Source organism: Nycticebus coucang, chromosome 12, assembly GCF_027406575.1.
Source record: "Nycticebus coucang isolate mNycCou1 chromosome 12, mNycCou1.pri, whole genome shotgun sequence".
Lineage (NCBI taxonomy): Eukaryota > Metazoa > Chordata > Mammalia > Primates > Lorisidae > Nycticebus > Nycticebus coucang.
In genome coordinates, this window is record NC_069791.1 from 31,067,500 (window position 1) to 31,091,385 (window position 23,886).

The following is a 23,886-nucleotide window of genomic DNA, read 5'->3' on the forward strand; positions in this document are numbered from 1 at the left end:
CCCAGACATCTAGCCTTAAAAAACTGAGATGATACATTTTCACTTGTTTAAGCCACCCAGTTTGTGGTAATTTCTTACAGCAGCCCCAGCAAATGAACATTGGTAAAAGGAGAAAGATTTAGATGATTGGAAGACAAACCAGTGCAAAAATGAACACATTGGGAAGGCTAACAGCTTGAGTAACTTGCCTAAGAATACCTACCCAGATAGTAAGAAATGAAGGTGACAGTTAAAGGCTTCTCTGCATGGGGGACACCCTCTTCCCATACTCTACCTCAACTAGCACCCCTTGGCAAGGCTGCTCTAGGAAGTGGGGAACATTGGAAGTTGTTGTGCAGGGGAACTGCATGACCCTTCTTCTGTTCAGGAACAAAGTAATGCTCACAAATCCTAAGTATCCCAAACATCTCTATGGTCGCCTTCAGGAAGCCTCAGAAGGGATAGTTCCTACCCTGGAAGGGACCATGGTCAGGAATATGCCAAGGAGGTTAGGTCCATTGCTCCTAAAGCAGTGGTTTTCCTATGCCAAGACTCAAAGGTATCATTCTGGAAACTTCTTGGTAACTTCTCCACACTAGTATGTTCACTCATCCCTTCTCATTTTTCCATCAATAATTAGCAGGTAAATATTTAAAACACAAAGAGATTGTGTGTCTCTCTTTAGAGAAAAAAGGTCAAGAGACATTGGAGGATGAAAGCTATGCCTTATGTACACAATTTGGGTAAAGAGAAGACCTGGGGAGAAAATAGGTAACCAAGAGGAGGGGGAGGAACATAAGCTAATTAACCCCTGGTACTTGTGGTGAAGAATTTTCTTTTTTTTCCCCCCCCCACCCCCCCGTGGTGAAGAATTTTCATGATCTTCTTTATGGAACTTTAATATTTCATTTTGACTCCCATTACCCTTATCAGTGTTAACTGCTTGGTGTTATGGGAAATCAAATTATTGAATGGGGCTGGTTAAGAGAGGGAAGAAGAGTAGGTAAAGATACTTACTTACTCTTACAGAGAGGCTGTAACTTGCCTTTTCTACACAAACATTTTATATTTCTAGATGGGGATCATTCCTGAAAGATTTCACAAACTTATAGCTTGTAAGCAATAACATATTGCTTAAAGAGTAGGGGATACTAACATTTAAGGGTAGGTGCTATGACTTATTTCCTGTTATATTTGCAAAGCTAAAACATCCATCTGGTATATGGTAAACACTCAGTAAATAACATGAATATATGAATGAATGGGATAGAATGGCCATGGGATGTACGTCATAAAATTTGGATACTAGCCTAGATGCATCCATTAAATAAATATGTGACATGTCACTTTATGTCTTTGAGATTGGCTTTCCAAAAAAAGGAGAGAATTAGAACAAATAGATATGGTACTTGAACATCCTACAATTTAGAGTGTGAATATACTTAGTGAAGACAAAACTATTTGCAGTCACCAGTAGGTATTGTAGACAAGCTGGTGTGATATATATTAACATAATAGTATGTCTAGGAGTTCAGGGAAGTCTAATTTGAGAAAATTTTGCTCTGTCCTAAAGAAACTGAGACCTAAATTGACCTAAAGTACAATCGTGTGATCAACAATGCACTCAGCGACACTTGCCTAACTATTACTTTGGGCAGAACTGGACCAAAATAGTAGCAGGAAAAGAAGGAAGAAGTAATATGGCACAGTTCTACTAAGGAAAAAGTTTTGGCAAGTACAAGTTACTAAGGAAAAAAAGCAAACTTCTCATTCAGAGGAGAGAAATTAATTTTTTCAAGCCTTCAAGATTCCTGCAGCTTTGAGAGTAGTCGGATAAGTGGATCTCAGTGCCCTCATGGGCAACAAGTGTTCATCTTTAGATTATGTGCTTAGCTTCAGGGAAGATATGTCCTGAAGGTCTTGTTGTAAACAAAAAGCAATTGAGAGAAGATTCAATGCAGAATAAAATAATAGTTACAGTGGAATAGAAATAAAAATACAGACACAAAGTTGATTTTATTAATACTTATTAATATTTATAAAACCAGATATTAATTTAAGTGGACAGTTTGTCTTAAGATTTAGAAAAGCAACTCTTTTTTTAATTAAGTAAATACTGTCCATCTTTAAGATGCTTTTATCACTGGCTAAAACTATGTTACTGCTCTCCACACACCTTTTACTATTCAATGTCCTTTACTGAAAATGATAAGCAAAAACCTTTAACGTATGCACACACACTGAACTGTTATGATGTTTTAACTTCAGTTTGTACAGTTCTTCTGGGCAGATTCCTTTGGTGTCTTGACAGAACTGTGTATTGGTGGATCTAACTCAGCTTAAAGTGCTTAAGTGGTTTCAAAAATGTTGAGACCAGACATTGTACATAATGGTCTTCTTGACATCCAAGTGTCTTGCTCTAAGGGATATCTGGGACTTTGCTGACTTTTGTGAAATTTGTCCTCTCAATGACCTGTGATAAATAGTGCACTATTTTTCTAAAATGACCTAAAATGTGGAGTGTTTTCACAATGACTTTTTCTCATTTCTTGGCTCAGGAAATATTATTCTTACCTCCTGTGGTCATCCTGTTATTTACCAGCAAATACTACTGACCCAACAACTCTGCAGCTGAGGTAGAAGCAGGAGTAAGTGGGGAGGAGAGGCCGTAATTTGCCTTTTCTACACAAATTCACAGAGAAGAGTGCTTGCTTTCCCTTCTACCCTTCAAGTGTGCATTTTGATGTTTTGAGGCCATCTCTGGAGAAGCCTGGGAAGTTAAAACACCTTAAAAGCAAGAAAATAGCATGTCCAAAAGCCATGGGGGATACATATTATCAACCACAGCTTGAAAATGCTTTTTCTGGACTGGAAAAAGCAGTTTCAGGATAAAAAATTAACTAGGACTTTTAAATAAACCATAAAATGATAAATTAATGCTACTTTTTGTGTTCAATAACTATAGTGAGACTAATTGTTTTCACTATTTACTTAATCACATAGTTGGCTAGACACAAATATTTATTTATTTATTTTTGGCCCGGGCTGGGTTTGAACCCGCCACCTCAGGTATATGGGGCTGGCACCCTACTCCTTAAGCCGCAGGAGCCGCCCCAACACACAAATATTATAATGTTCTTTTCCTTAATACAGGACCTCAATAAAATGGGATAATGTCTACTGAATGAAGATCTTCCTGAAACCAGTTGTCTTTTTAAAGTGAGGAATTATCCCAATCCCTATGATGAGCAATGAGCCCTCATATTTCATGCTATTTGAGCCCACAGACATTCCCATCTGGAAAGATTTCATGACAGCAGTGACAGGGCTAAGTACCAAGCCTTAAGTATCTTATTTTCTGATTCTATGTCCCATGGAAATACCTGGACCTGCTGTTCCCAAATTTTGCACCTATGCTGGTCTGGCTACTTATAAATCACCTGGAGATCTGATTCAGTAGGTATGGGGTAGGGACAAAGGAATGTATATTTCTGTGACCCCAAATTAACACCGTCACCCTTTTAAACAATCATTCTTTTTTTTTTTTCTGAGACAAAGTCTTACTTTCTTGCCCTCAGTAGGGTGCTGTAGTGTCATAGCTCACAACGTCAAATTCCTGTAGCTGGGACTATAGGTGCCCATCACAAGGCTCGGCTATTTGTTTTTGTTTTTTGTTTTTTTTTTAGAGATGGGATCTTGCTCTTCCTCATGCTGGTCTCAAACCCGAGAGCTCAGGCAATCCACCCACCTCAGTCTCTGAGAGTGCTAGGATTACAGACGTGAGCCACCGCACCCAGCCTATAGCATCCCTCTTCGCACACACATGGGTATGCATTAATAAAAAATACACTTGCCTCATTAATGAAGTAAAAATCAGAGGTAACTCACAGCAACTCTAATCTGCTCAGGGGTAGCAGGATAAAAAAGCTAAGGAATATGAGAATTACTCACTCTCTCTATTGGTTGAGGTTGTAGTTATATTTATCTGAGCATCCATCCTTTATGTATGAGGGCAAATGTTTGAATAACATTTAAAAGCTACCACCTTCAAGACTCCCTTCTACTCTTCATATGGGCATGTAACATTCCCTACACTAATTATCAACAAAAACTGGCACCTTTTCGTTACTCCAACACTAATTGATTAATTCAAGCTAATTGACATATCTATCACCTTACTTATTATTTTTGTGGTAAGACATCTGAAATATACTTAGTTATTTTGAAATATACAATATATCATTATTGACTATAGTCACCCGGCAATCATAAGTCACTTATCTTTTCTGTCTGAATGTCAATATGTTTGAGAAGCTACTAGGACAGGGGTCCGCAAACTTTTTAAACAGGGGGCCAGTTCACTGTCCCTCAGACCGTTGGAGGGCCGGACTATAGTTTAAAAAAAAAAAACCAAAACTATGAATAAATTCCTATGCACACTGCACATATCTTATTTTGAATTCAAAAAAACAAAACGGGAACAAATACAATATTTAAAATGAAGAACAACTAAAGTTAAATCAACAAACTTACCAGTATTTCAATGGGAACTATGGGCCTGCTTTTGGCTAATGAGATGGTCAATGTCTGGTTCCATATTTGTCACTGCTAGTGTAACCAGTGATGCAAGTGTGCATCAGTTAGTCCGGGAGACTGAGAGGAGGAGTCGAGAGACAGAGAGGAGGGGAGTCGGAGAGTGTGGTGCACATTCCACACATGCCACTGTAGCAGGACAGGCGGGGGGGGGGGGGGGGGAGGGGGGCAAAAACACCCAGAGGGCCTGATCAATGTTTTCAGCAGGTGCATGTGGCCCGCGGGCAGTAGTTTGAGGACCCCTGTACTAGGAGGTCAGTTTACCTATTTTTTACCTATTTTATTTTTATCCCCAACTATATAAAACAAATGGAAAATAAAACAACTAGGATTACACATCTAGACAATGTGACTAGATGAATGGCATTGGCTGATTTCTGATAAGACTTCATTTACAGACACTGACACTTGGATTACATATAATTTTCTTTCTTTTTTTTTTTTTGAGACAGAGTCTATGTTGCCCTTGGTACAGTGCCATGGCATCACAACTCACAGCAACCTCCAACTCTTGGGCTTAAGTGATTCTCCTGCCTCAGCCTCCCAAGTAGCTGGGACTACAGGTGCCCGCCCCAACGCCCAGCTAGGATTATATAAAATTTTCTTATGTCATTGAATATTATTCTCCTTTTGATTTTTTTCAACCATTTAAAAATATAAGAACCATTCTTAGTTCATGGGATATATAAAAAGGCCGGGGCTGGATTTAACCCTGTGCCCTGGCCCCCGGACACAGCACAGAGCTGGCGAAGGCATGGAGAGTCCATAGCTGTGGGACTCTGTTTCTTCTGTTATGCTCCGTGGCACTGTTCTCTGCTCCTGGGTTGTGTGCCTTCCTCCAGCCTACCAACATGCAAACAATCTGCCTGGGAAACCAGGAGAGAGGATGTGTGGGACTCACTGCAAAATCATTGCTCCTGCAGATGCCCTGTGTAGTCACATGGTGTTGCCCTGCCAGGGACAGATTCCAAACATCAGATAAGGTCCAGACCTCCTATGGAACATGACAGACCCTGGAACGTCTTCCCTACTGTTTATGCTTCAGGTTCCTCACGGACAAATCTAGGCTGGACAGAATGTACCTTAGTGAGATCCTGCATAACCTTGTCAGGAAAGTAGAAATGAACAAACACACACTATAAATTCTGCTTTTAAATCAAACTGCAGATCTTGTTCGTAGAAGTCTCTTATCTAGCCAGCAGAAATGTTTTCATCATCACCTTAATGCCTATTAAACAGAGTCAATCCCAGGCTCCTGCTTTTCCCCAATTGTTAAATAAATAGCATTAAAGAAATGAGAGAAGCTTATGGCTAATAGAGCTGTAGATGTTAAAAGGTTTAATCTATTAAATAGGGCAGCATTTCCCAAAGCGTATTATGCTGAATGCTAACTCTGTCGGATGTTTCCCTGGAAAAGCATTTCAAGGTCAAATAAGCTTAGGAAATGTGGTAGAACATCTCTCTCCTTTCTTGACGATTCTTATTAGTATATTAAAAGCTCTGAGGATTCCTGCAATAAAACTACTTTACTAAGTTAAATCAAGTGTTTCCCAAACTTACCCAATCAAGGAAACTTTTCTTTCCTTCACTTAACTGTTAACCTTTCAAGAAACTAATGATCCACAGCCTACATGTTGGGAAACACTGCAGCAGACAGGCAGAAGAATGAAAAGGTTTGAAGCAGGGGAGCGAATTATCTTTTAGAACAATCACTTTGGGGAGGATCAGACCTTTCTCCCCTTGTTTTTCTCATTTTAGGAAAAATTACACCCTGTTCAGTCCATGTACTGAAGTCAGAAAAACAAGAGCGATGAACACGTATTGATAACTTTCTAAAAATTTATAAAATGCAAACATGATTTATAAAATAATTCAAACAATACAGAGGATAAAGCAAATACCTCCTTCTCTCTTTCTATCACCCCTATCTCAGCAGATGTCCTAACTGGGGTCATTTTTGTTTTATTTTTCTTTTCTTCTGATGGCGACTTTAACATCGTATGCATGTGAGCCTACTGTTTTGGATTATCAACATTTAGCAGTATCTATTAAAGGAATTCTTTCTCACACTTCTTTCTGTCTTGTCCACCTCCCACATCCAATCACTCACCAAGCTGTATCAATCTGGCTTTCAAAACCTACGTCCAGTCTGTGCTCCTCTCTCCTGCTCTCTGTCCTACCTGGTTTTCCCACTTCCAACCTGTTATCCTTCCAGTCCATTCTCCTTATTGTCTACATACAGATTTCCTTAAAATAGAAATTAGGACAGTCTCTGGCTTAAAAGCCCTCAGTGGCTTCCCACCAAAATTGAATTCAAAACCTTTAACCTGACCTGTAAAATTTGGCATGATCAGCCACAGGCCTCCCACCGGTGACCGGTCTCTCAGCAGCTTCCTCACCAAACGCCAGCCACATCTGTGCCTTCTTTCAGTCCCTTGAACACCTCCAGGATTTTCTCTCCTTATGGCCCATGTAGAATTTCTTCTGCCCATTTTCCTCTTTTATTTTTGAACAAGTTCACTCCTATGCGTCTTTTGAATATCAATTTCAATGTTTCTTTGTTAAACAGCCCTTCCCAGAGCATACAGAATTATTTTTTCCCTCAAAGCATTCTGTTCTGCTCCACACTCCTTCCCACAGTTTGTTATTATATGTTTATTTTATAAATTTAAGTTCCAAGAGGATAGGGAACACATCTGCTTTGCACACCACTCAATGTAGAAAAAGTTGGCAAGGCATCTAGTCACAGTATGGGCTTGATAATTATTTATTGCATGAATGAAACTAGCCAGTGGGAATAATTTCTCTTACAATTTTATCTCCTGCCTTTTCCTTACATAAAACTTTAGCTCCATCTAGATTTACCTTTTTCACACTCTTAACACCCAAAAGTCTCTTTTGTTCATCTTAGGACCAGAACTTTAAGGGCTATCTCCTGTACCTTTGCTCTTAGGTTTCCCTCAGTATCTCGGTGTATTTTATTCTCTTCTTGGGACTTTGCACTCATTTTCTGCACCACACACTTGGTGTCCAAACTTCTATCACCATGTAGCAACCTATGAGCTATTGTAAACTAATATCTTATATTTACATATTTTGTCTACGGGACCTGCTACTCTGTACCCTAACATGCACACTCTCTTCCCCCACCCCTTTTAGTGCCCACATTCTAACCCCCTAATGTGGGGACTTTATCTGTTTCCTTTTACATGTATTCTATTTTCTTCCTCAGGGGTTCTGAGTGCATTGACAGCACACTGGGAAGGACAGCTGGGAAAAAGATAAGTTCTGAGGCAGTTAAGGGAGGAGCCTGGGGACAGAAGACTAGCCTGTTTCCTCCATTTCTGCACCAGGATTATAAAAAGGTGACTAGGTAGACTCGGTAAGGAACCAGGTGTACTTTATATTTAATTAGGCATTTCCTAGAATGCATAAAAGGGTGACTTGATCAAGATTTTGAACACATGGATTTTTGAAATGAAATGAAACAAAGAAGATTACCTTCTCAAAATTGTTAGTTCAATTTCTCATTGCTCGATTTTTGGATATTAGATGCAAACTTAATTCTGGAACCATTTTTGGGATCCAACAAGTTGGACATTCTGTACTTTTAGTTGACATTTCCAATCTTGTCCAAATAATGATATTTAAGGAATATTTAAGATACTAAATACCTTAGCTGCTTTTTATTTTATTTTTTTTACCAAAATATAAAAGCCATGAAGGTTCTGCAACATTTTTAATATATGTAACCAACCTTCTTCAAGATACTTCTGAAAAATTGAGTAGTGAGGGCAAGCCTGTCTTTGCTTAATACTATCTTTGTTAACAGAGAACGATTCAAGGTCAGTAAACATTTTTATAATTATCTTTTTTTTTCAGAGATAATACAACTCCTGAGTAGGATACATCATCTGTTATTTTTATTTTGTCAGTGGGGAAACTGAGATATAAAGAACTTTAATGATAATTCCCAGGGTACCTAAGAAATTCCAGGTTTGTGCTGGGGAACTCACCTTACATGTGGGATTGCTCTAAAACAACCCACATGGTTATTTAGTTAAGTTCTAGTGCAGGGTTGTCAATCTGGGGTCAGGGCATAATTTGCAGGACCCAGTGAAAAATCATGATTTGGAACTTCTTGACTGAAAATTATTAAGCCAGCTGACGGGTGACAGAAGAATATTAAACTAAATGCAGGGCTCTTCTAAGTTCAGGACCCCCATGTGACTGCACTGTTTGCATTTCCATGAGGCTGGTCCAGCCTAGGGTCTCTGGAAGCCTAGAATCTGGGCCTCAAGAAGGTGGTGAACTCCTACAATCATAGGCAGAATTCTATGTTAATGGGAATGTGTTTGTTTTCATATTTCATAGCTTTTATCAGATTCTCAAAGCAGGCTGTTAACCTTGCCAAGAGTAATAAATGTTCTCACAGAGCCCACAATGTCAGAATATATTGGCAGGGACAAGCATGGTCACAGTGACAGTGGTCGCTGTCATGGTCCTTCACAAGACTGTGTTGGTAAATAAGCAAGTTTTCCTGAGTGCATGAGAATATAAAAACAAGGAATTCCTAAAGCTGACCAGAAGTTGCCAGAAACAATGCACTAGAGAATGAATCTTCAGGAGATAGAAAAGCAAATGGTGAGATGGTCAAGATGACCATACTCTTTATGAACATCAAAGTGATACTCAAATATGACCTATTTATTTTCACCCCCTTAAAGGAAACTTCTCCCTCTTCCTCTGTAATTGTACGTCACATTTCACCTCTTTTTAGAGAAAGTATATTTTCTTTTTCTTGTTTTTTTTTTTTTTTTTTTTGAGACAAAGTCTCACTCTGTAGCTCTGGCTAGAGTGCAGTGGTGTCCTCATAGCTCTCAGCAACCTCAAACTCCTGGCTCAAATGATCCTCCTCTCTCAGCCTCCAGAGTACCTAAGACTAACGGCAAGTGCTACCTTGCCCAGCTAATTTTTCTTTTGTTGTAGATGTGGGATCTTGCTTTTGTTCAGGCTTGTCTTGAACTCCTGACCTGAAGTGATCCTCCCACCTCAGCCTGGTGGAGTGCTAGGATGACAGGTATTAGTCCCCTCACCAGGTCTTTTATATACCTTTAATTTTGCCAGTAGCTGTCAGAGTGACTAACTCATGGTGATTACATCTATTTTATAGGTAACTATAACCCAATGTTGGACATTGAAGTAAGGTAGCAATTTGTTAATAAAGCAGGTGTAGAAGACGGCCTCAGAGTAGTAAAAGAGTAAGGTAAAGACTCGGACCCTGAGAAATACCTCCCATGAAACCTTACAACCCTTGAGTCTGGATGGTACAAACCCCATGGCCATCTCTTAGGAATCTCACACACAAATATACCTAAATGGGAACTTTGCTAAAACACCTGCTCTTGCTATTTACGTGGTTGCCCTGAATTTATATTTAGTTCCTCATCCTGCTTTATAACTTTTAAACGAAATACACCCCTCAGACAAATCTCCAACTCATATGAATGGTGAAATAGAAAGATGGGTAATTGAAAGCACAGGACAATTCTCAAATTTCCATTTGCAGAGTGTCAAACTTATCTCAATGCTCCCTCCAACACACAGAAAAGCACGATCCACTTGAGTTTCCTGGTCCCTTTGCAGTCCCCACGCATTGCACAATGGGACACTCTACCTGATTCAACCAGTGGCAAATTGTTGCAGATCCAAGGATAACCTTGTTTGCTCACACCAAATAACTCACCCAATGGAAGAAAAAGCGTTCATCATCCTACCCAGCCGGAAAGGAGGAGGAGGCTGGCAGGTGGGACGCATTCCTCTGGATTTTCTAGGATAAGGTTGGGCATGAATTGTTTTAATAGACTGCAGTTGCCCCGCGGGTAATCTTACTGGCTGCGGGTGTGAGCCGTGTACTCCAGTTGGAGTCCTCTGGCACCTGCTCCGCTACTCGCTTCAAGATGTCCAAGTCCAGAAGAGGTCAAAAACTTCCTACCCGGGCAGACCCCGCCCTGGTCGCCCCAGCCCCTTTCCGCCTCCCGCTCGCGACCCCGGTTGGCCTGAGTGGGACGGTGGGGGAATTGTGCGGCCTGGGGTGGGGTTAGGGGCGTGCAAAGACGCGCTTTGGGGGCCCGGGAAGCGCGCCCCGGGCGGTTCCCCGGAACTGTAGGGGACCCGGAGCCGATGCCGTTTCACACGTGGCCGTGGAGTTTGCGCGCTCTCTCCAGGAGTAGTCGCTGGGCCAAGGAGGCCTCGGCAGGTCACCACCCGCGCCCCTCTGCCTGGGTCCCCAGCTACCGCGGCGCTGTCCCCCACGTTAACCTTTTCCGGCCCTTCCCGGCGCGCTGCCCTTCCCTGCCCGCCCCACCTTGGCGGGCTCTGCCGACGCCAAACTTGCCTAAGCGGCGGGAGACGGCGGGACTGCAGCCGGGGGCAGCTGGAGGAGGTAGAGCCTCAGCAAACGCTTCTCTCCTCCCACCCCGGCTTCACGCGTCACCTCCACCCCGCAACCAGGTCGCGCAGGTCCCTGGCAAGGAGGGACCCGCCGCCCCTCCCTGCCAGCCCGGCCGAGCCCTCCCTCCCGGGCCACCCCCAGCCCGGTCTCTGCTTTCGGAGCGCGTGGGCTCTGCGAACCGCAGGGCTGGGGACCCTGGAATACCTGCTCCTCCAGCACGGAGATGGGGTGCAACTAGTGGTCCTCTAAATCCCGGTCCTTCCCTGAGGTTATGGGAAGTACTCCAGCCACAAGGAAACTGCTCTGGTCTTTCGGCTCCCAAACGTGACACTCTATATATCCGGCTGGGAGACTGGGTGTGGGGCGGGAGGAAACCACCCTCCCTCGACCTTCTCCGCCGCCGCCGCGGCCTCGGCGCTGGGCGCAGAGCCGGCGGCAGCCTCAGCCCGGGGCGGGAGGAAGGCGAGGGGCCGGCGTGGGCCCTCCGGGCCGCGGGGCCGCGCGCGCAGGCCGGCTCCGCGGCTCCATTCATTCCGCGCCAGGCTGGTCCGCTCGCCGTTGCTCCTGGACTTGGGTGTGTTGGGGGTTTTCATGGGGTTTTTTAGTTTTTGGTTTTTGGTTTTGTTTTGTTTTAATTATTTCTTAAGCAGTGGACGAGAGGAAAAGCAGCTGGAAAGGCGCCCCTTTCTGGTCTGGAAAAGGAAAGCTCCCACTCCTTGAATGAGAAAGAGGACAGGGAAGGAGAGAGACGGAGACACAGACAGAGGGAGAGAGAAAGAGCCAGCTGGCTGAACCTGACAAAGGTTCTGATCTGACTGTCGGAAGGACACACCTTTCCCCACCCACCCTGGCAGGAAAGGCAGCCCCACATCCCAGTTTCCTCGGGCTACACTGACACGCCCCTGCGCGGGATGCTCTGGTGTCTCTCCAGACGCTGCGGAGGCGCCCAGCGATCACCGGCAAGCGTTGCGGCTTTTTAAAACCCAGGGACCGAGGTTGGGGGGTGGCGGGGAACGCTGGTGGCGCGGTTTGTTCACACCCGGGTTCGCAGGGCAGAGACCTGGCTCCGCGTGCGGAAGGTGGGGGTGGGAGTGGGGTGGGGACTGGGTGGGGGCGGGGGAGCCTGGAAAGGCTAGGGCAGCGGGCCAGCTGTGTCCAGTTGCACTTCTCTGGGTTTAAAAGAATAAAAAGGTGTTTCATTTCTTAGCCTGGTAGCTTTGAGGGGGTTTGGTCATTGTTAAATTTTAAACGGAAAGACTGGAACTGTCATGGAAGACTCGAGGAGCGGACCCACATGTGAATGGAGCCCTTCCCCTCGACCAGGAAGTGCTGAACGCAGCCAACGCCCATCCCAATTCCCTAGACAATGTGCAAGGCAAATGCCCCCCACCCCCAAAATATGCCATGTTAAGAAAAACAAAAGGAACTATTGCCCTATATGCCGTGCTCATTCTCCTTGGTACAACTGACAGGCAATTAAAAAAAATTAAAATTTGATTCACCAAAGTTAGAAGTAAAGCAATGAGCGATTTCATGCTTAAAATAAAAAAATTACACCTATGTCTGCTACTGGACTTTTGGTAATTAAATGTGTTAAGCAAAGTGTAGCCTAAAGACACTAATTTCGTCTGATGACTGCCTGAAAGCAAGAGAAAAATGTTAGGACAAATAAATACATAGTACTCTTTGTTACTCCTCCCTGGCTTCGAAAATATATCTGATTTGTCCTCAAAACGTGTGTGACAGGACTTGCAATGAAACTGTCAAATGCTGGTGAGAATGTCATGTAGAAATCACTTGTCACATAGCAGATGGGAGGTAAATTGTTACAACTCTTCGAAAAGCAGTGTAGTTAATATCTGTCCAAGGCGTTCAGTCCCTGAAAAATGTTTATTGTTCTGGACCTTTTGATAAATGATTTTTATTTCTTAGAATGTATTTAAAAGAAAAAAGTCCACAAAAAGAGAAACACCAGATAGATAAAATTACATATTTATCACAGTTATTTATAAAGTAGAAAATAAAACCACTCTAAATGGAATGTTCATAGGTAAAATGTAACATTATCATTATTATAAATTACAAAGACCATGATTTGATTATCACCATTTAAAATACTATTCACACACGTAAAATGTATTAGTTTGCTAGGGCTGTCATAACCAAGTACCCAAACTGGATGGATTAAACTACAGAAATGTATTACTTCAGGGCAGGGGTGGTTCCTTATGGGTTTTGAGGAGAATCAGCTCTACGATTCTCACTTCTGGTTGTTTCGTGGTAGTCTTTGGTGTTCCTGGGCTTGTAGAAGTATCACCCTGGTGTCTGCCTTCATCTTCACATGGCATTCTCCCTGTGTCTGTGTGTGTCCAAATTCTTTTTGGATGGACACCAGTCATACTGGAGCACACCTCACCAAATTTAAATGACTGAACTCATTTTAAATTAACTAATTAAATCTGCAACAATCCTATTTCCAAATCAGAACATATCCTGAGATTCTGGGGGTTAGGACTTCAATATATGAAATTGGTGGGGAGGAGTGGTAGAGGGACTCAATTCCACCAATAACAGGTAATTTTTAAAAAGAGGTAATGTAGTGGGTGGAATGGTAGTCCCTCAAAGGTATGTCCTAATGTAAATCCCTGGAATCTGTGAATGAGACCTTGTTTGAAAAAAGGTTTTCTGCGTATGTAATTAAGTTAAAGATCTTGAGGTGAGATTATCCTGGGTTATCTAGGTGGGCCCTAAATCCAGTGGCAAATGCCCTTATTAGAGAAAGACAAAGAGAGATCACACACACACATGCGCTATGAAGATAAAGCAGAGAGGCAATGGAATGATGGAGATACCAAAAAAATTAAGAAATGCTAACAGCCACCAGAGGCTGGAAGGAGCAAGGAATTCTCCTCTAGAATCTCTGGAGGGAGCATAGCTTTCACTTTAATTTGAGTTTTCTAACCTCCAAAACCATGAGAGAATAATTTTCTATATTTCAGGCCACCCAGTTGGTGGTGATTGTGGCAGCCCTAGGAAATAAGCATAGACAATGTGTCTGGGGGAATTCTATGTATTTACTTTTTGAATTTTTTCTGGAAGAGAGATGTTCAATATCATTTCTAGTGGGTATTTTTATAGAATTCTGTTAAAATTCTCATTCACTTTAGAAGAGATGAGCAACAGACATGCTAAAGACATCATCATCTTGCAAATCAAACCCTCCAACAGGCCCAAATGCAGCTAAAACTGTAACAGGTTCTGATCTTCCGCAATGGGATCTGTTGTTCTGGATCCTCAAACATGGTGTACATGCAACGCCTGTGAATATGAATTCAGCTTCACATTAGTTTGATTAGAAGGAAGTCTCCAGTTTTTATCACACAACCAACATTGCTCACGGTTAGTGTTGAGAAACTGGCTATGACAATAACTGACCTCAACTTTCAAAACTTTCTCACTATTGCTCAATAACTTAGCAGTTCATTCAGCCTCGTAAAACAAATGTCTCTTTGTAAATCTGCATGGAGGTTCATATTGAACACCTACAAAATACGCCATACCTCAAATAATATGTCAGATCATTCTGATAACACCCTAAAATTGAAGGTTGTGAATAAATCCAATGATCCAAAGAAATGTTATCCTTTCCTAGTGCTTGCTGTGTAAACAAGTACTGTGCCAGTTAATGCAAACAGAGCATTGATTTTGGTCTAGAATTCTAAAAATATAGTATGTTGGAACTAGAAAGCTGGTGTTTGGGGCCTAATGGCTTACTTCATAGTGTTGGGGACTGGACTTTCTTTATGTCTTGTTCATTTCACGGCAATAGTTTTCCTTTGCTGCATAACTACTTATCACAGTGTTTTATTTATAACAGTAGCCATTCATTATTTCAAAGTTCTATCTAGACATGGCATAACTGAATTCCTTTCTCTCAAGGTGTCAGCCCAGGTTATGATCACTTCTGGGACTCAGGGTGTTCATCCAAGCTCTTCATTAGTTGCCATCTTCATGAGTTGTCATTAGCCATCCTTGCCTGGTTTTCTTTCTCTCAATTCCCCACAGGCATTAGTGTCCCTGCAGCTTTTGGACAAAGGTCCTCATTTTCTTGCTGGCTGTTGATCAGGGATTTCTTCTAGGTCTCAGGGGCCACCCTCAGATCCAAACCATTATCCTCTCACAACATGGTTTCTTGCTTCTTTGTAGCCAGGAAGAGAAATTCATTCTCTCTTCAAACCTCTGACCATTTTTAAGAGCTAGCACCCAAAATTAAGGCCTACCTAGGACATTCTCTCTTTTGTTTAACTCAAAATCAATTGATTTAGAACCTTGACTTTCATCATATAGCGTGTAATCAATCACAGCAGTAAAATCTATCATATTCATAGTCCTACCTCCTCTGGAGGGGAAGGGACTATTCAGGGCATACAAACTAGAATGGGGCCATCTTACTATCCTAACAGCTATGGTCTCTTAGATGGTGGGTGGTAGCATCAGGCATAGGGCAGAGTGTTGTTTTCTGTCTTATTCAGGAGTTTATTTTCTTTTGCATAAAGAAAATTATTTTTCATTGGACATTTTGTGAACCAGCTAAGTTATAGATTTCTACAGAATTCTTTTCTTGCATTCTTTTCCCTATAGAAATACATAGATCTTTGAAAGTGACACAATTTGTTTTGGAGAATTGTGAAAGTGTAACAGGTGAAGACTAAAGCCTGATTCTTTACATATGGCTCAAAACTGAGCTGATGGTTTCTTAAACCTTAGATCACGAACACCAAGAGTATTTTGAGAGCGCTGTTGAGAACATTTAGAGAGAATCCATATTGAGTATAAACACGGTTGCAGCTGAGTTAAGTAAAGGCGGATTTACTTCATTGACTATTATCATAAAGATATAAAAATGAACACATACATTCAATTGAATTGCACTAATTTCCAAGAAGTTTAGTTTGTGAAGAAAGCTATACTCTGAAAGACATGTTTAATAGATCTTGTTCCTATAAAATCATCATCAAATAACTTTGAATATAGGTCTATAGAAGCATAGAGAAACATGTGGCAGGGTACAAACTAGATTATTAACACTATCTACGTTGATCAAAGAGGGACATTAATGCATGTGAGGAAGTGGGAGAAAGAGTGCCAGGCAAAGATGGCAAAGAAAAAGAAAGAAATATAAATCAAGGTATCATATCACATTTATGCATATATGCAAAATTATAATTACAAATTTTCAATTTAAGAAAATGTTAGTAGTCATTACTCCATCATAATAAGTATATAACTGAACAAACTGAAAACTTAATAACTCTTCTTAGATATGTCAGAAAAGTGAGGTCACAGACAGAGGTCACTGTCACCAAATTGGAGAGACAGATAGGCAGAAAGAATTACAAATTATAAAAGCAGAAACCTCCATGAGAATCACTTTTGGGGTGGGAAAACCTAAAGTATAATGCAGGAATTGCTGGAGGATTGATATTGACAAGTCTGAGAGTTAAAAACTCCAGGGGGACTCAGTTATAGGGCACCCCCTCTGATCCTTTTGTGTTTTTCCCTCTAGGTATCCTCCCATACCCTCATAGTGAATACTAAAAAAAGAAAAAGAAAAAAAACTCTTCTTATTTAAAGTGTTGGGACAAAATTATCACCAACTGCAAATTTTGTACACTGTGAAATAATCCTTCTAAAAAGGAATGAAAAATCAGGACTTTTTCGGACATACAAAAATTGAGGGAATTTGTTGCCAGTGGACTTACTTTTCAGGAAATGTAAGACAAGTTTTTCAGAGGAAGAAAAAGACATAGATCAGAGACAAGGAAGAGAGGGAGTGCTTTAGTGAATAAGGGAAGGTAAAATTATTCTTAATTAATCTAAAAGATAATGATTTGCTTAAAATAACAATAGCAACAATATAGTTGACACATGTACATATGGGTACTTATATATGCTTATTTATGTGTGAAATGAATGGCAGCAGTGATACAGGGGATGGCTGAGAGGAACTGAGAATATTTTTGTTGTTTGTTTTTATGAAATCATAGCTGTGTACATTAACGCAATCATGGGGCACCATACACCAGTTTTATATACCATTTGACATATTTTCATCACACTGGTTAATGTGTGATGAAAATGTATGATGGTTAATGGTCTTCTAGTATTTTTATAGTTTCATGTCTTAAGTTTAATCTTTAGCTATCCTGGCATTTTCTTAGTTATTGTGTTAAGACATTTACATTCTACATTTAGTAAGTTTCACATGTACCCTCGTAAGATGCACTGTAGGTGTGGTCCCACCAATTACCCTCCCTCTGCCCGTCCTCCCCTCCCCTCCCTTTCCCCTTTCCCTATATTCTTGGGCTATAATTGGGTTTTAGCTTTTATATGAAAGCTATAAATTAGTTTCATAGTAGGGCTGAGTACATTGGATACTTTTTCTTCCATTCTTGCGATACTTTGCTAAGAAGAATGTGTTCCAGCTCCATCCATGTAAACATGAAAGAGGTAAAGTCTCCATCTTTCTTTAAGGCTACATAATATTCCATGGTGTACGTATATACCGTGTGTACATATACACAATTTATTAATCCATCCATGGGTTGATGGGCACTTGGGCTTCTTCCATGACTTAGCAATTATGAATTGGGCTGCAATAAACATTCTGGTACAAATATCTTTGTTATAATGTGACTTTTGGTCTTCTGAGTATATACCTAGTAGAGGAATTGTAGGATTCAATGGCAGATCTATTTTTAGATCTCTAAGTGTTCTCCAAACATCTTTCCAAAAGGAATGTATTAATTTGCATTCCCACCAGCAGTGTAGAAGTATTCCCTTTTATCCACATCCACACCAACATCTCTGGTCTTGGGATTTTGTGATATGGGCTAATCTTACTGGAGTTAGATGATATCTCAAAGTAGTTTTGATTTGCATTTCTCTGATGATTCAGGATGATGAGCATTTTTTATATGTCTGTAGGCCATGCACCTGTCTTCTTCAGAGAATTTTCTCTTCAAGTCCCTTGCCCAGGCTGAGATGGGATCACTTGTTCTTTTCTTGCTAGTATGTTTGAGTTCTCAGTGGATTTTGGTTATTTAAGCTTTGTCAGAGACATAACTTGCAAATATCTTCTCCCATTCTGAGGGCTATCTGCTTGCTTTACTTACTGTGTTCTTGGCTGTGCAGAAGCTTTTTAGTTTCATCAGGTCCCAGTAGTGTATTTTTGATGTTGTTTCAATTGCCCTGTGGGTCCTCCTCATAAAATATTCGCCCAGGCCAATTTCTTCCAGAGTTTTCCCTGCAACTTCTTCTAGGATTTTTATAGTTTCATGTCTTAAGTTTAAATCTTTAATCCAGTCAGAGTCTATCATAGTTAATGGTGAAAGGTGTGGGTCCAGTTTCAGTCTTCTTCAGGTCGCCAGCCAGTTCACCCAGCACCATTTGTTAAATAGGGAATCTTTTCCCCACTGAATGTTTTTAATTGGCTTGTCAAAGAGCAAATAAAGGTAAGTAGCTGGGTTCATCTCTTGGTTCCCTATTCTGTTCCATACATCTACCTCTCTGTTCTTTGCCAGTACCATGCTTTTTTGATCATTATCGATTTATAGTATAGTCTGAGGTCTGGTAGCGTGATTCCTCCTGCTTTGTTTTTATTTCTGTCTTGGTTATTCGAGGTTTTGTTCTGATTCCATATAAAACAAAGTATTATTTTTTCAAGATCTTTAAAGTATGACAGTAGAGCTTTAAAAGGGATTGCATTTAAGTTGTATATTGCTTTCAGTAGTATGGACATTTTAACAATGTTGATTCTTCCCAGCCATGAGCATGGTAAGTTTTTCCATTTGTTAACATTTTCAGCTATTTCTTAGAGTTTCATAGTTCTCTTTATAGAGATCTTTCACATTCTTTGTTAGATAAACTCCCAAATATTTCATCTTCTTTGGCACTACTGTGAATGGAATAGAGTCCTTGACTTTTTTTTCAGCTTGGTTATTGTTGGTATATATAAAGGCTACCGATTTATGAATGTTGATTTTGTAACCTGAGATGCTGCTATATTCCTTGATCACTTCTAAGTAGTAGTAGAATCCCTGGTGTTTTCCAGATATATAATCATATCATCTGCGAAGAGTGAATGATTGATCTCTTCTGATCCTATATAGATACCCTTGATCGCCTTTTCTTCCTTAATTGCAATGGTTAAAAATTCCATTACAATGTTAAAGAGCAGTGGAGACAATGGGCAACCTTGTCTGGTTCCTGATTTGAGTGGAAATGATTTCAATTTAACTCCATTCAATACGATATTGGCTGTGGGTTTGCTGTAGATGGCCTCTATCAGTTTAAGAAATGTCCCTTCTATACCAATTTTTTTAAGTGTTCTGATCATGAAGGAATGCTGGATATTATCAAAAGCTTTTTCTGCATCAATTGAGAATCATATGGTTTTTGTTTGTTAATGTGCTAAATTATATTTATAGATTTACATATATTGAACCAGCCTTCAGACCATGGGATAAAACCGACTTGGTCATGATGTGTAATTTGTTTGATGTGTTGCTGGATTGTGTTTGTTAGGATCTTGTTGAATATTTTTGCATCAATATTCATTAGTGATATTGGTCTGTAATTTTCTTTTCTTGTTGGGTCTTTTCCTGGTTTGAGGATCAAGGTGATGTTTGCTTCATAGAATGTGGTGGGTAGTATTCCTTCTTTTTCTATATTTTGGAAAAGGTTAAGTAATATAAGTACTAGTTGCTCTATAAAGGTTTAGTAGAAATCTGATGTGAAGCCATCTGGTCCGGGGATTTTCTTTTTAGGAAGATTTTGTATAGTTGATGCTATTTCAGAACTTGATATAGGCCTGTTCAACATTTCCACTTTGTTCTGGCAAAGTCTTGGAAGGTGGAGTGCTTCCAAGTATTGGTCAATTTCCTTCAGATTTTCATATTTCTGACAATAAAGTTTCTTGTAATATTCATTAAGGATATTTTGAACTTCTGAGGAGTCTCTTGTTATTTCGTCTTTGTCATTTCTGATTGATGAAATTAGAGATTTTATTCTTTTTATCCTGGTTAGGTTAGACAAAGTTTTATCTATTTTATTGACCTTTTCAAAAAAACAACTTTTTGATTTATTGATCTGTTGTATGATCCTTTTGTTTTCAATTTCATTTAATTCTGCTCTAATTTTGGTTACTTATTTTCTTCTACTGGGTTTAGGATTGGAATGTTCTTCCTTTTCCAATTGCTTGAGAATTTCCATTAAGTTGTTAACTTCCTCTCTTTCTGTTCTCTTGAGGAAGGCTTGCAATGCTATAAATTTCCCTCTTAGGATTGCCTTTGCAGTATCCCAGAGGATAATAATTCATGTCTTCATTGTTGTTTTGTTTCAAAAATTTGGTAATTTTCTTCTTAATCTTGTCTATGACCCAGATATCATTCAGCATAATGTTATTTAACTTCCATGTTTTTGTATGAGTATGCAGACTCCTGTTGTTACTGAGTTCAACTTTTATTCCATGATGGTCTGAGAAGATGCAAGGAATAATTTCTATCCCTTTAGATTTACTGAGGTTAGACTTGTGACCTAAGATGTGATTGATTTTGGAGTATTTCCGTGGGCTGATGAGAAGAATGTGTTTCAGTTTTGTTGGGATGAAATGTTCTGTAGATGTCTGTAAATCCAATTATTGAATGGTTAAGTTTAAATTTAAAATTTCTTTGCTCAGCTTCTTATTGGAGGCTGTAGCCAACACTGCCAAAGGAGTGTTAAAATCTGTATTATGGAGCTGGAGGAAATCAAGTTGATCATGTCTGTCAGAGTTTCTCTTATAAATTGAGGCGCATTCTGATTGGGTGCATAAATATTAATAATTGAAATCTCATCATATTGAGTATTGCCCTTGACACATTTGAAGTGACCATTCTCATCCTTCCTTACTTTTGTTGGTTTAAAGCCTATTGTATCTGCAAATAGAAATGCAACACCTGCTTTTTTCTGATTTCCATTTGCCTGAAATACAGATGACCATCCCTTCACCCTAAGTCTATATTTATCTTTTAAGGTAAGATGAGATTCTTGTATGTAGCAGATATCTGGCCTGAGTTTTTGTATCCAGTCAGCCAACCTGTGCCTCTTTAGAGGATAATTTAAGCCATTCACATTAATGGAGAATATTGATAAGCCTGGTAGAATTTGGGGTATCAAGTTTTTTGAAAGTCTAGTGGACACTTTTAATCCTTTCGCCACTGTGGAAGTTGGAGTTTGATCAAAGTTTTCTAAGTGAGTTACATTTGTGGTGGAGGATTGTGCTGGTCATTATGGGGGATAGGTCCGATAATATCCTGGAGAGCTGGTTTAATTATGGCAAATTTTTTCAACATGTGAATGTCATTAAAGTATTTACTTTCTCTGTCATAAGTGAAACTCAGTTTAGCTTGATACAGGATCTGGGGTTGAAAGTTATTTTGTTTTAGGAGATTAAAAGTCAATGACCACCCTCTTCTGGCTTGAAAGGTTTCAGCAGAGAGATCTGCAGTCATTCTAATATTCTTCCCTTTGTAGGTTATGGTTTTCTTATGCATGGCTGCTTTCAGAATTTTCTCCTTCCTATTAACTTTAGTGAAGTTAATTATGATGTGCCTGGAGGATGTCTTATTCAGTTTGAGTCGTGCTGGGGTTCTGAAACTCTCAGTTATCTGAATTTCAGAGTCTCTTGGCATGTCTGGAAAATTCTCTTTCATAATTTCATGAAGAAGAGCCTCTGTGCCATGTGAAGCCACTTCATTGCCTTCAGGGATTCTTATGAGGCAAATATTAGTTTTCTTCTAATTATCCCAGAGCTCTCTGAAAGAATGATCCATTTTTCCTCTCCATTTCTCTTCCTCCTTGAGAGTTTGGGAGCATTCAAAAGCTTTGTCTTCAATGTCAGAAATCCTTTCTTCTCCTTCCTCTAGTCTGTTACTGAGTGATACTTCTGTATTTGACAGATCTTTGAGGGCTGTAAATTCTTGTCTCAATGTGTCAAAATCTTTGGTGATTTTGTCTTTAAATTCGTTGAATTCTTGAGACAACTTTTGAAATGCTCCTGGAATTTCTTTTTTTGCAGTTTTGGCTGGGGCCGGGCTTGAACCCACCATTCCCTGGCATATGGGGTTGATGCCCTACTCCTGGAGCCACAGGCACCACCCATGCTCCTGGAATTTCTAATTCCAACTTTCCTTCTATTCTATTCTATTAATCTTGTTTGCAATCCAAATTCTGAATTTGATTTCTGACATCTCGGCCATCTGTTTATGAATGGGATCTTCAGTTGTGTCTGCCATATCTTTCCTTGGGGGTTTGATCTACTCTGGTTATTCATGTTACTGGTGTTTTTCCACTGATTCTGCCCCATGATTATTTTACACTGTTTGACTAGATGAGCCGACAAAGAGAAGTTAAGTTGGGGGCTCCAGGAGTAGTGATTAACCAGCCCTTTGCCCAAAAGCTGGCACTGTACCTTTTCCCCTGGAGCTTTGCCAAGGACCTGCACTGCTATGGCCTGAGAACCTGGGGACCTGCTTGGTGTGGTGGGGCTGAGTGGCTCTGTCTTGTTTTCAGCTGGTCTCTTTCCTACCCTAGTGAATCAGTTACTCTGGGTTGAAGTCTCAGCTATGAAGAAATACCAGCAATTAAGGCATCCAACCCCTAATCCCACCCAATAGGCAACAATTGGAAAAAGAAAATCAAACCTTCCCACACACCTAGGGTACCACTTGAATAGTCCTCGGGTAGTTCAAGAGGTCCAAATCAATTGTCTCAGCCAGCACCTATCTCAGGTGGGAGAGTTCAAAAGGTCTGCTGGCAAGTAGATCAGCAACTAGATCGCAGGGGTCTGCTGGCAGCTTGCAGAGTTGACTCACAAGTCTGACTTGCTCTGGTGCTGTGTGAGGTCAGGAGGACCCACCCAGAAAATACATTAGTCTGGGAAACTTGATGCCTTCTTCCCCACCTTGTACCTCCATCACACCCAGTCACTGATAACCCCACAGGGCTATGACCCAGTTGCCTCCAATGAGCAGATACTCCAGGGGTTTGCACCTGCCTGAATCATAGGGAGATCTATGTTTCCTCAGCCAAGCTGCTGTTCTCTGCCACTATCTGGCAGGGGGAGGTGAGGCCTGACAACCTCGGGTGCTCACTCAGTTCCAGCCCCTCCCCTGATTGATGTTGCTGACAGAACAGAACAACTTCACAGAATTTGTTTCTGTCTAGGCTATATTCCCCTGGAGATCAGATGCTCTTTGAGTTCACTGAAAGTGCAACTCAGGCCCTGTCTGTGCCACTGCCCGGTCTCGGCTGCAGTTTGTATTGGGGCAGCACAGTTAGCTGTCAGTTCCAGCCTCTGCTTGCCCTCCTTTGTCTCAGCTATGATGCCTGAGGGCCGGGTACATCTTAGGCTCAGTAAAGTGGTCCTCTGGGTCAGCCCTGCCCTGGGAGTTGCCATCTCTGCGCAAGCATGTATTCTGGTCCTTGTGCTCCGCCCAGGCCGGTATTGCCTAAGGCAAACCCTTTACTCACGGGGCCTGCGTTTCCATCCCAGATCTGTTCCACCAGTGGCTGCCACCAGAGAAGATGCCCGGCCTCCTCTGGTTGCCCAGAGAGACAGTGGGTGAGCCCTATTGTTGCTACTGAGGCTGCTGCTCTGTGCCTCGGGGTACTGCCGCACCTGTATGGTTCCATCTCAGCTGACCGTCCTTTCCTTACTCCTGTGCTGCAGAATCAGCACTGACCAGAAGCAGTCCATGCCTTGTCCACACCTCTTGAGTGAAAATACCCAAGAATCTGGACTCCTGGGGTACAGGCCT

The 23,886-nt window shown here is 41.0% G+C and overlaps 1 protein-coding gene across 1 annotated transcript in view; it reads right to left on the reverse strand.

Moving 5' to 3' along the window:
- Positions 1-10,399, reverse strand: part of FAR2 (fatty acyl-CoA reductase 2) — a 176,633-nt gene extending 166,234 nt beyond the window's left edge. Inside the window, exon 1 of the mRNA XM_053555433.1 lies at positions 10,319-10,399. Within this exon, the coding sequence (XP_053411408.1) occupies positions 10,319-10,389 (71 nt within the window). The 5' untranslated portion in view covers positions 10,390-10,399. The remainder of the gene's footprint in view (positions 1-10,318) is intronic.
- Positions 10,400-23,886: the final 13,487 nt, after the last annotated feature.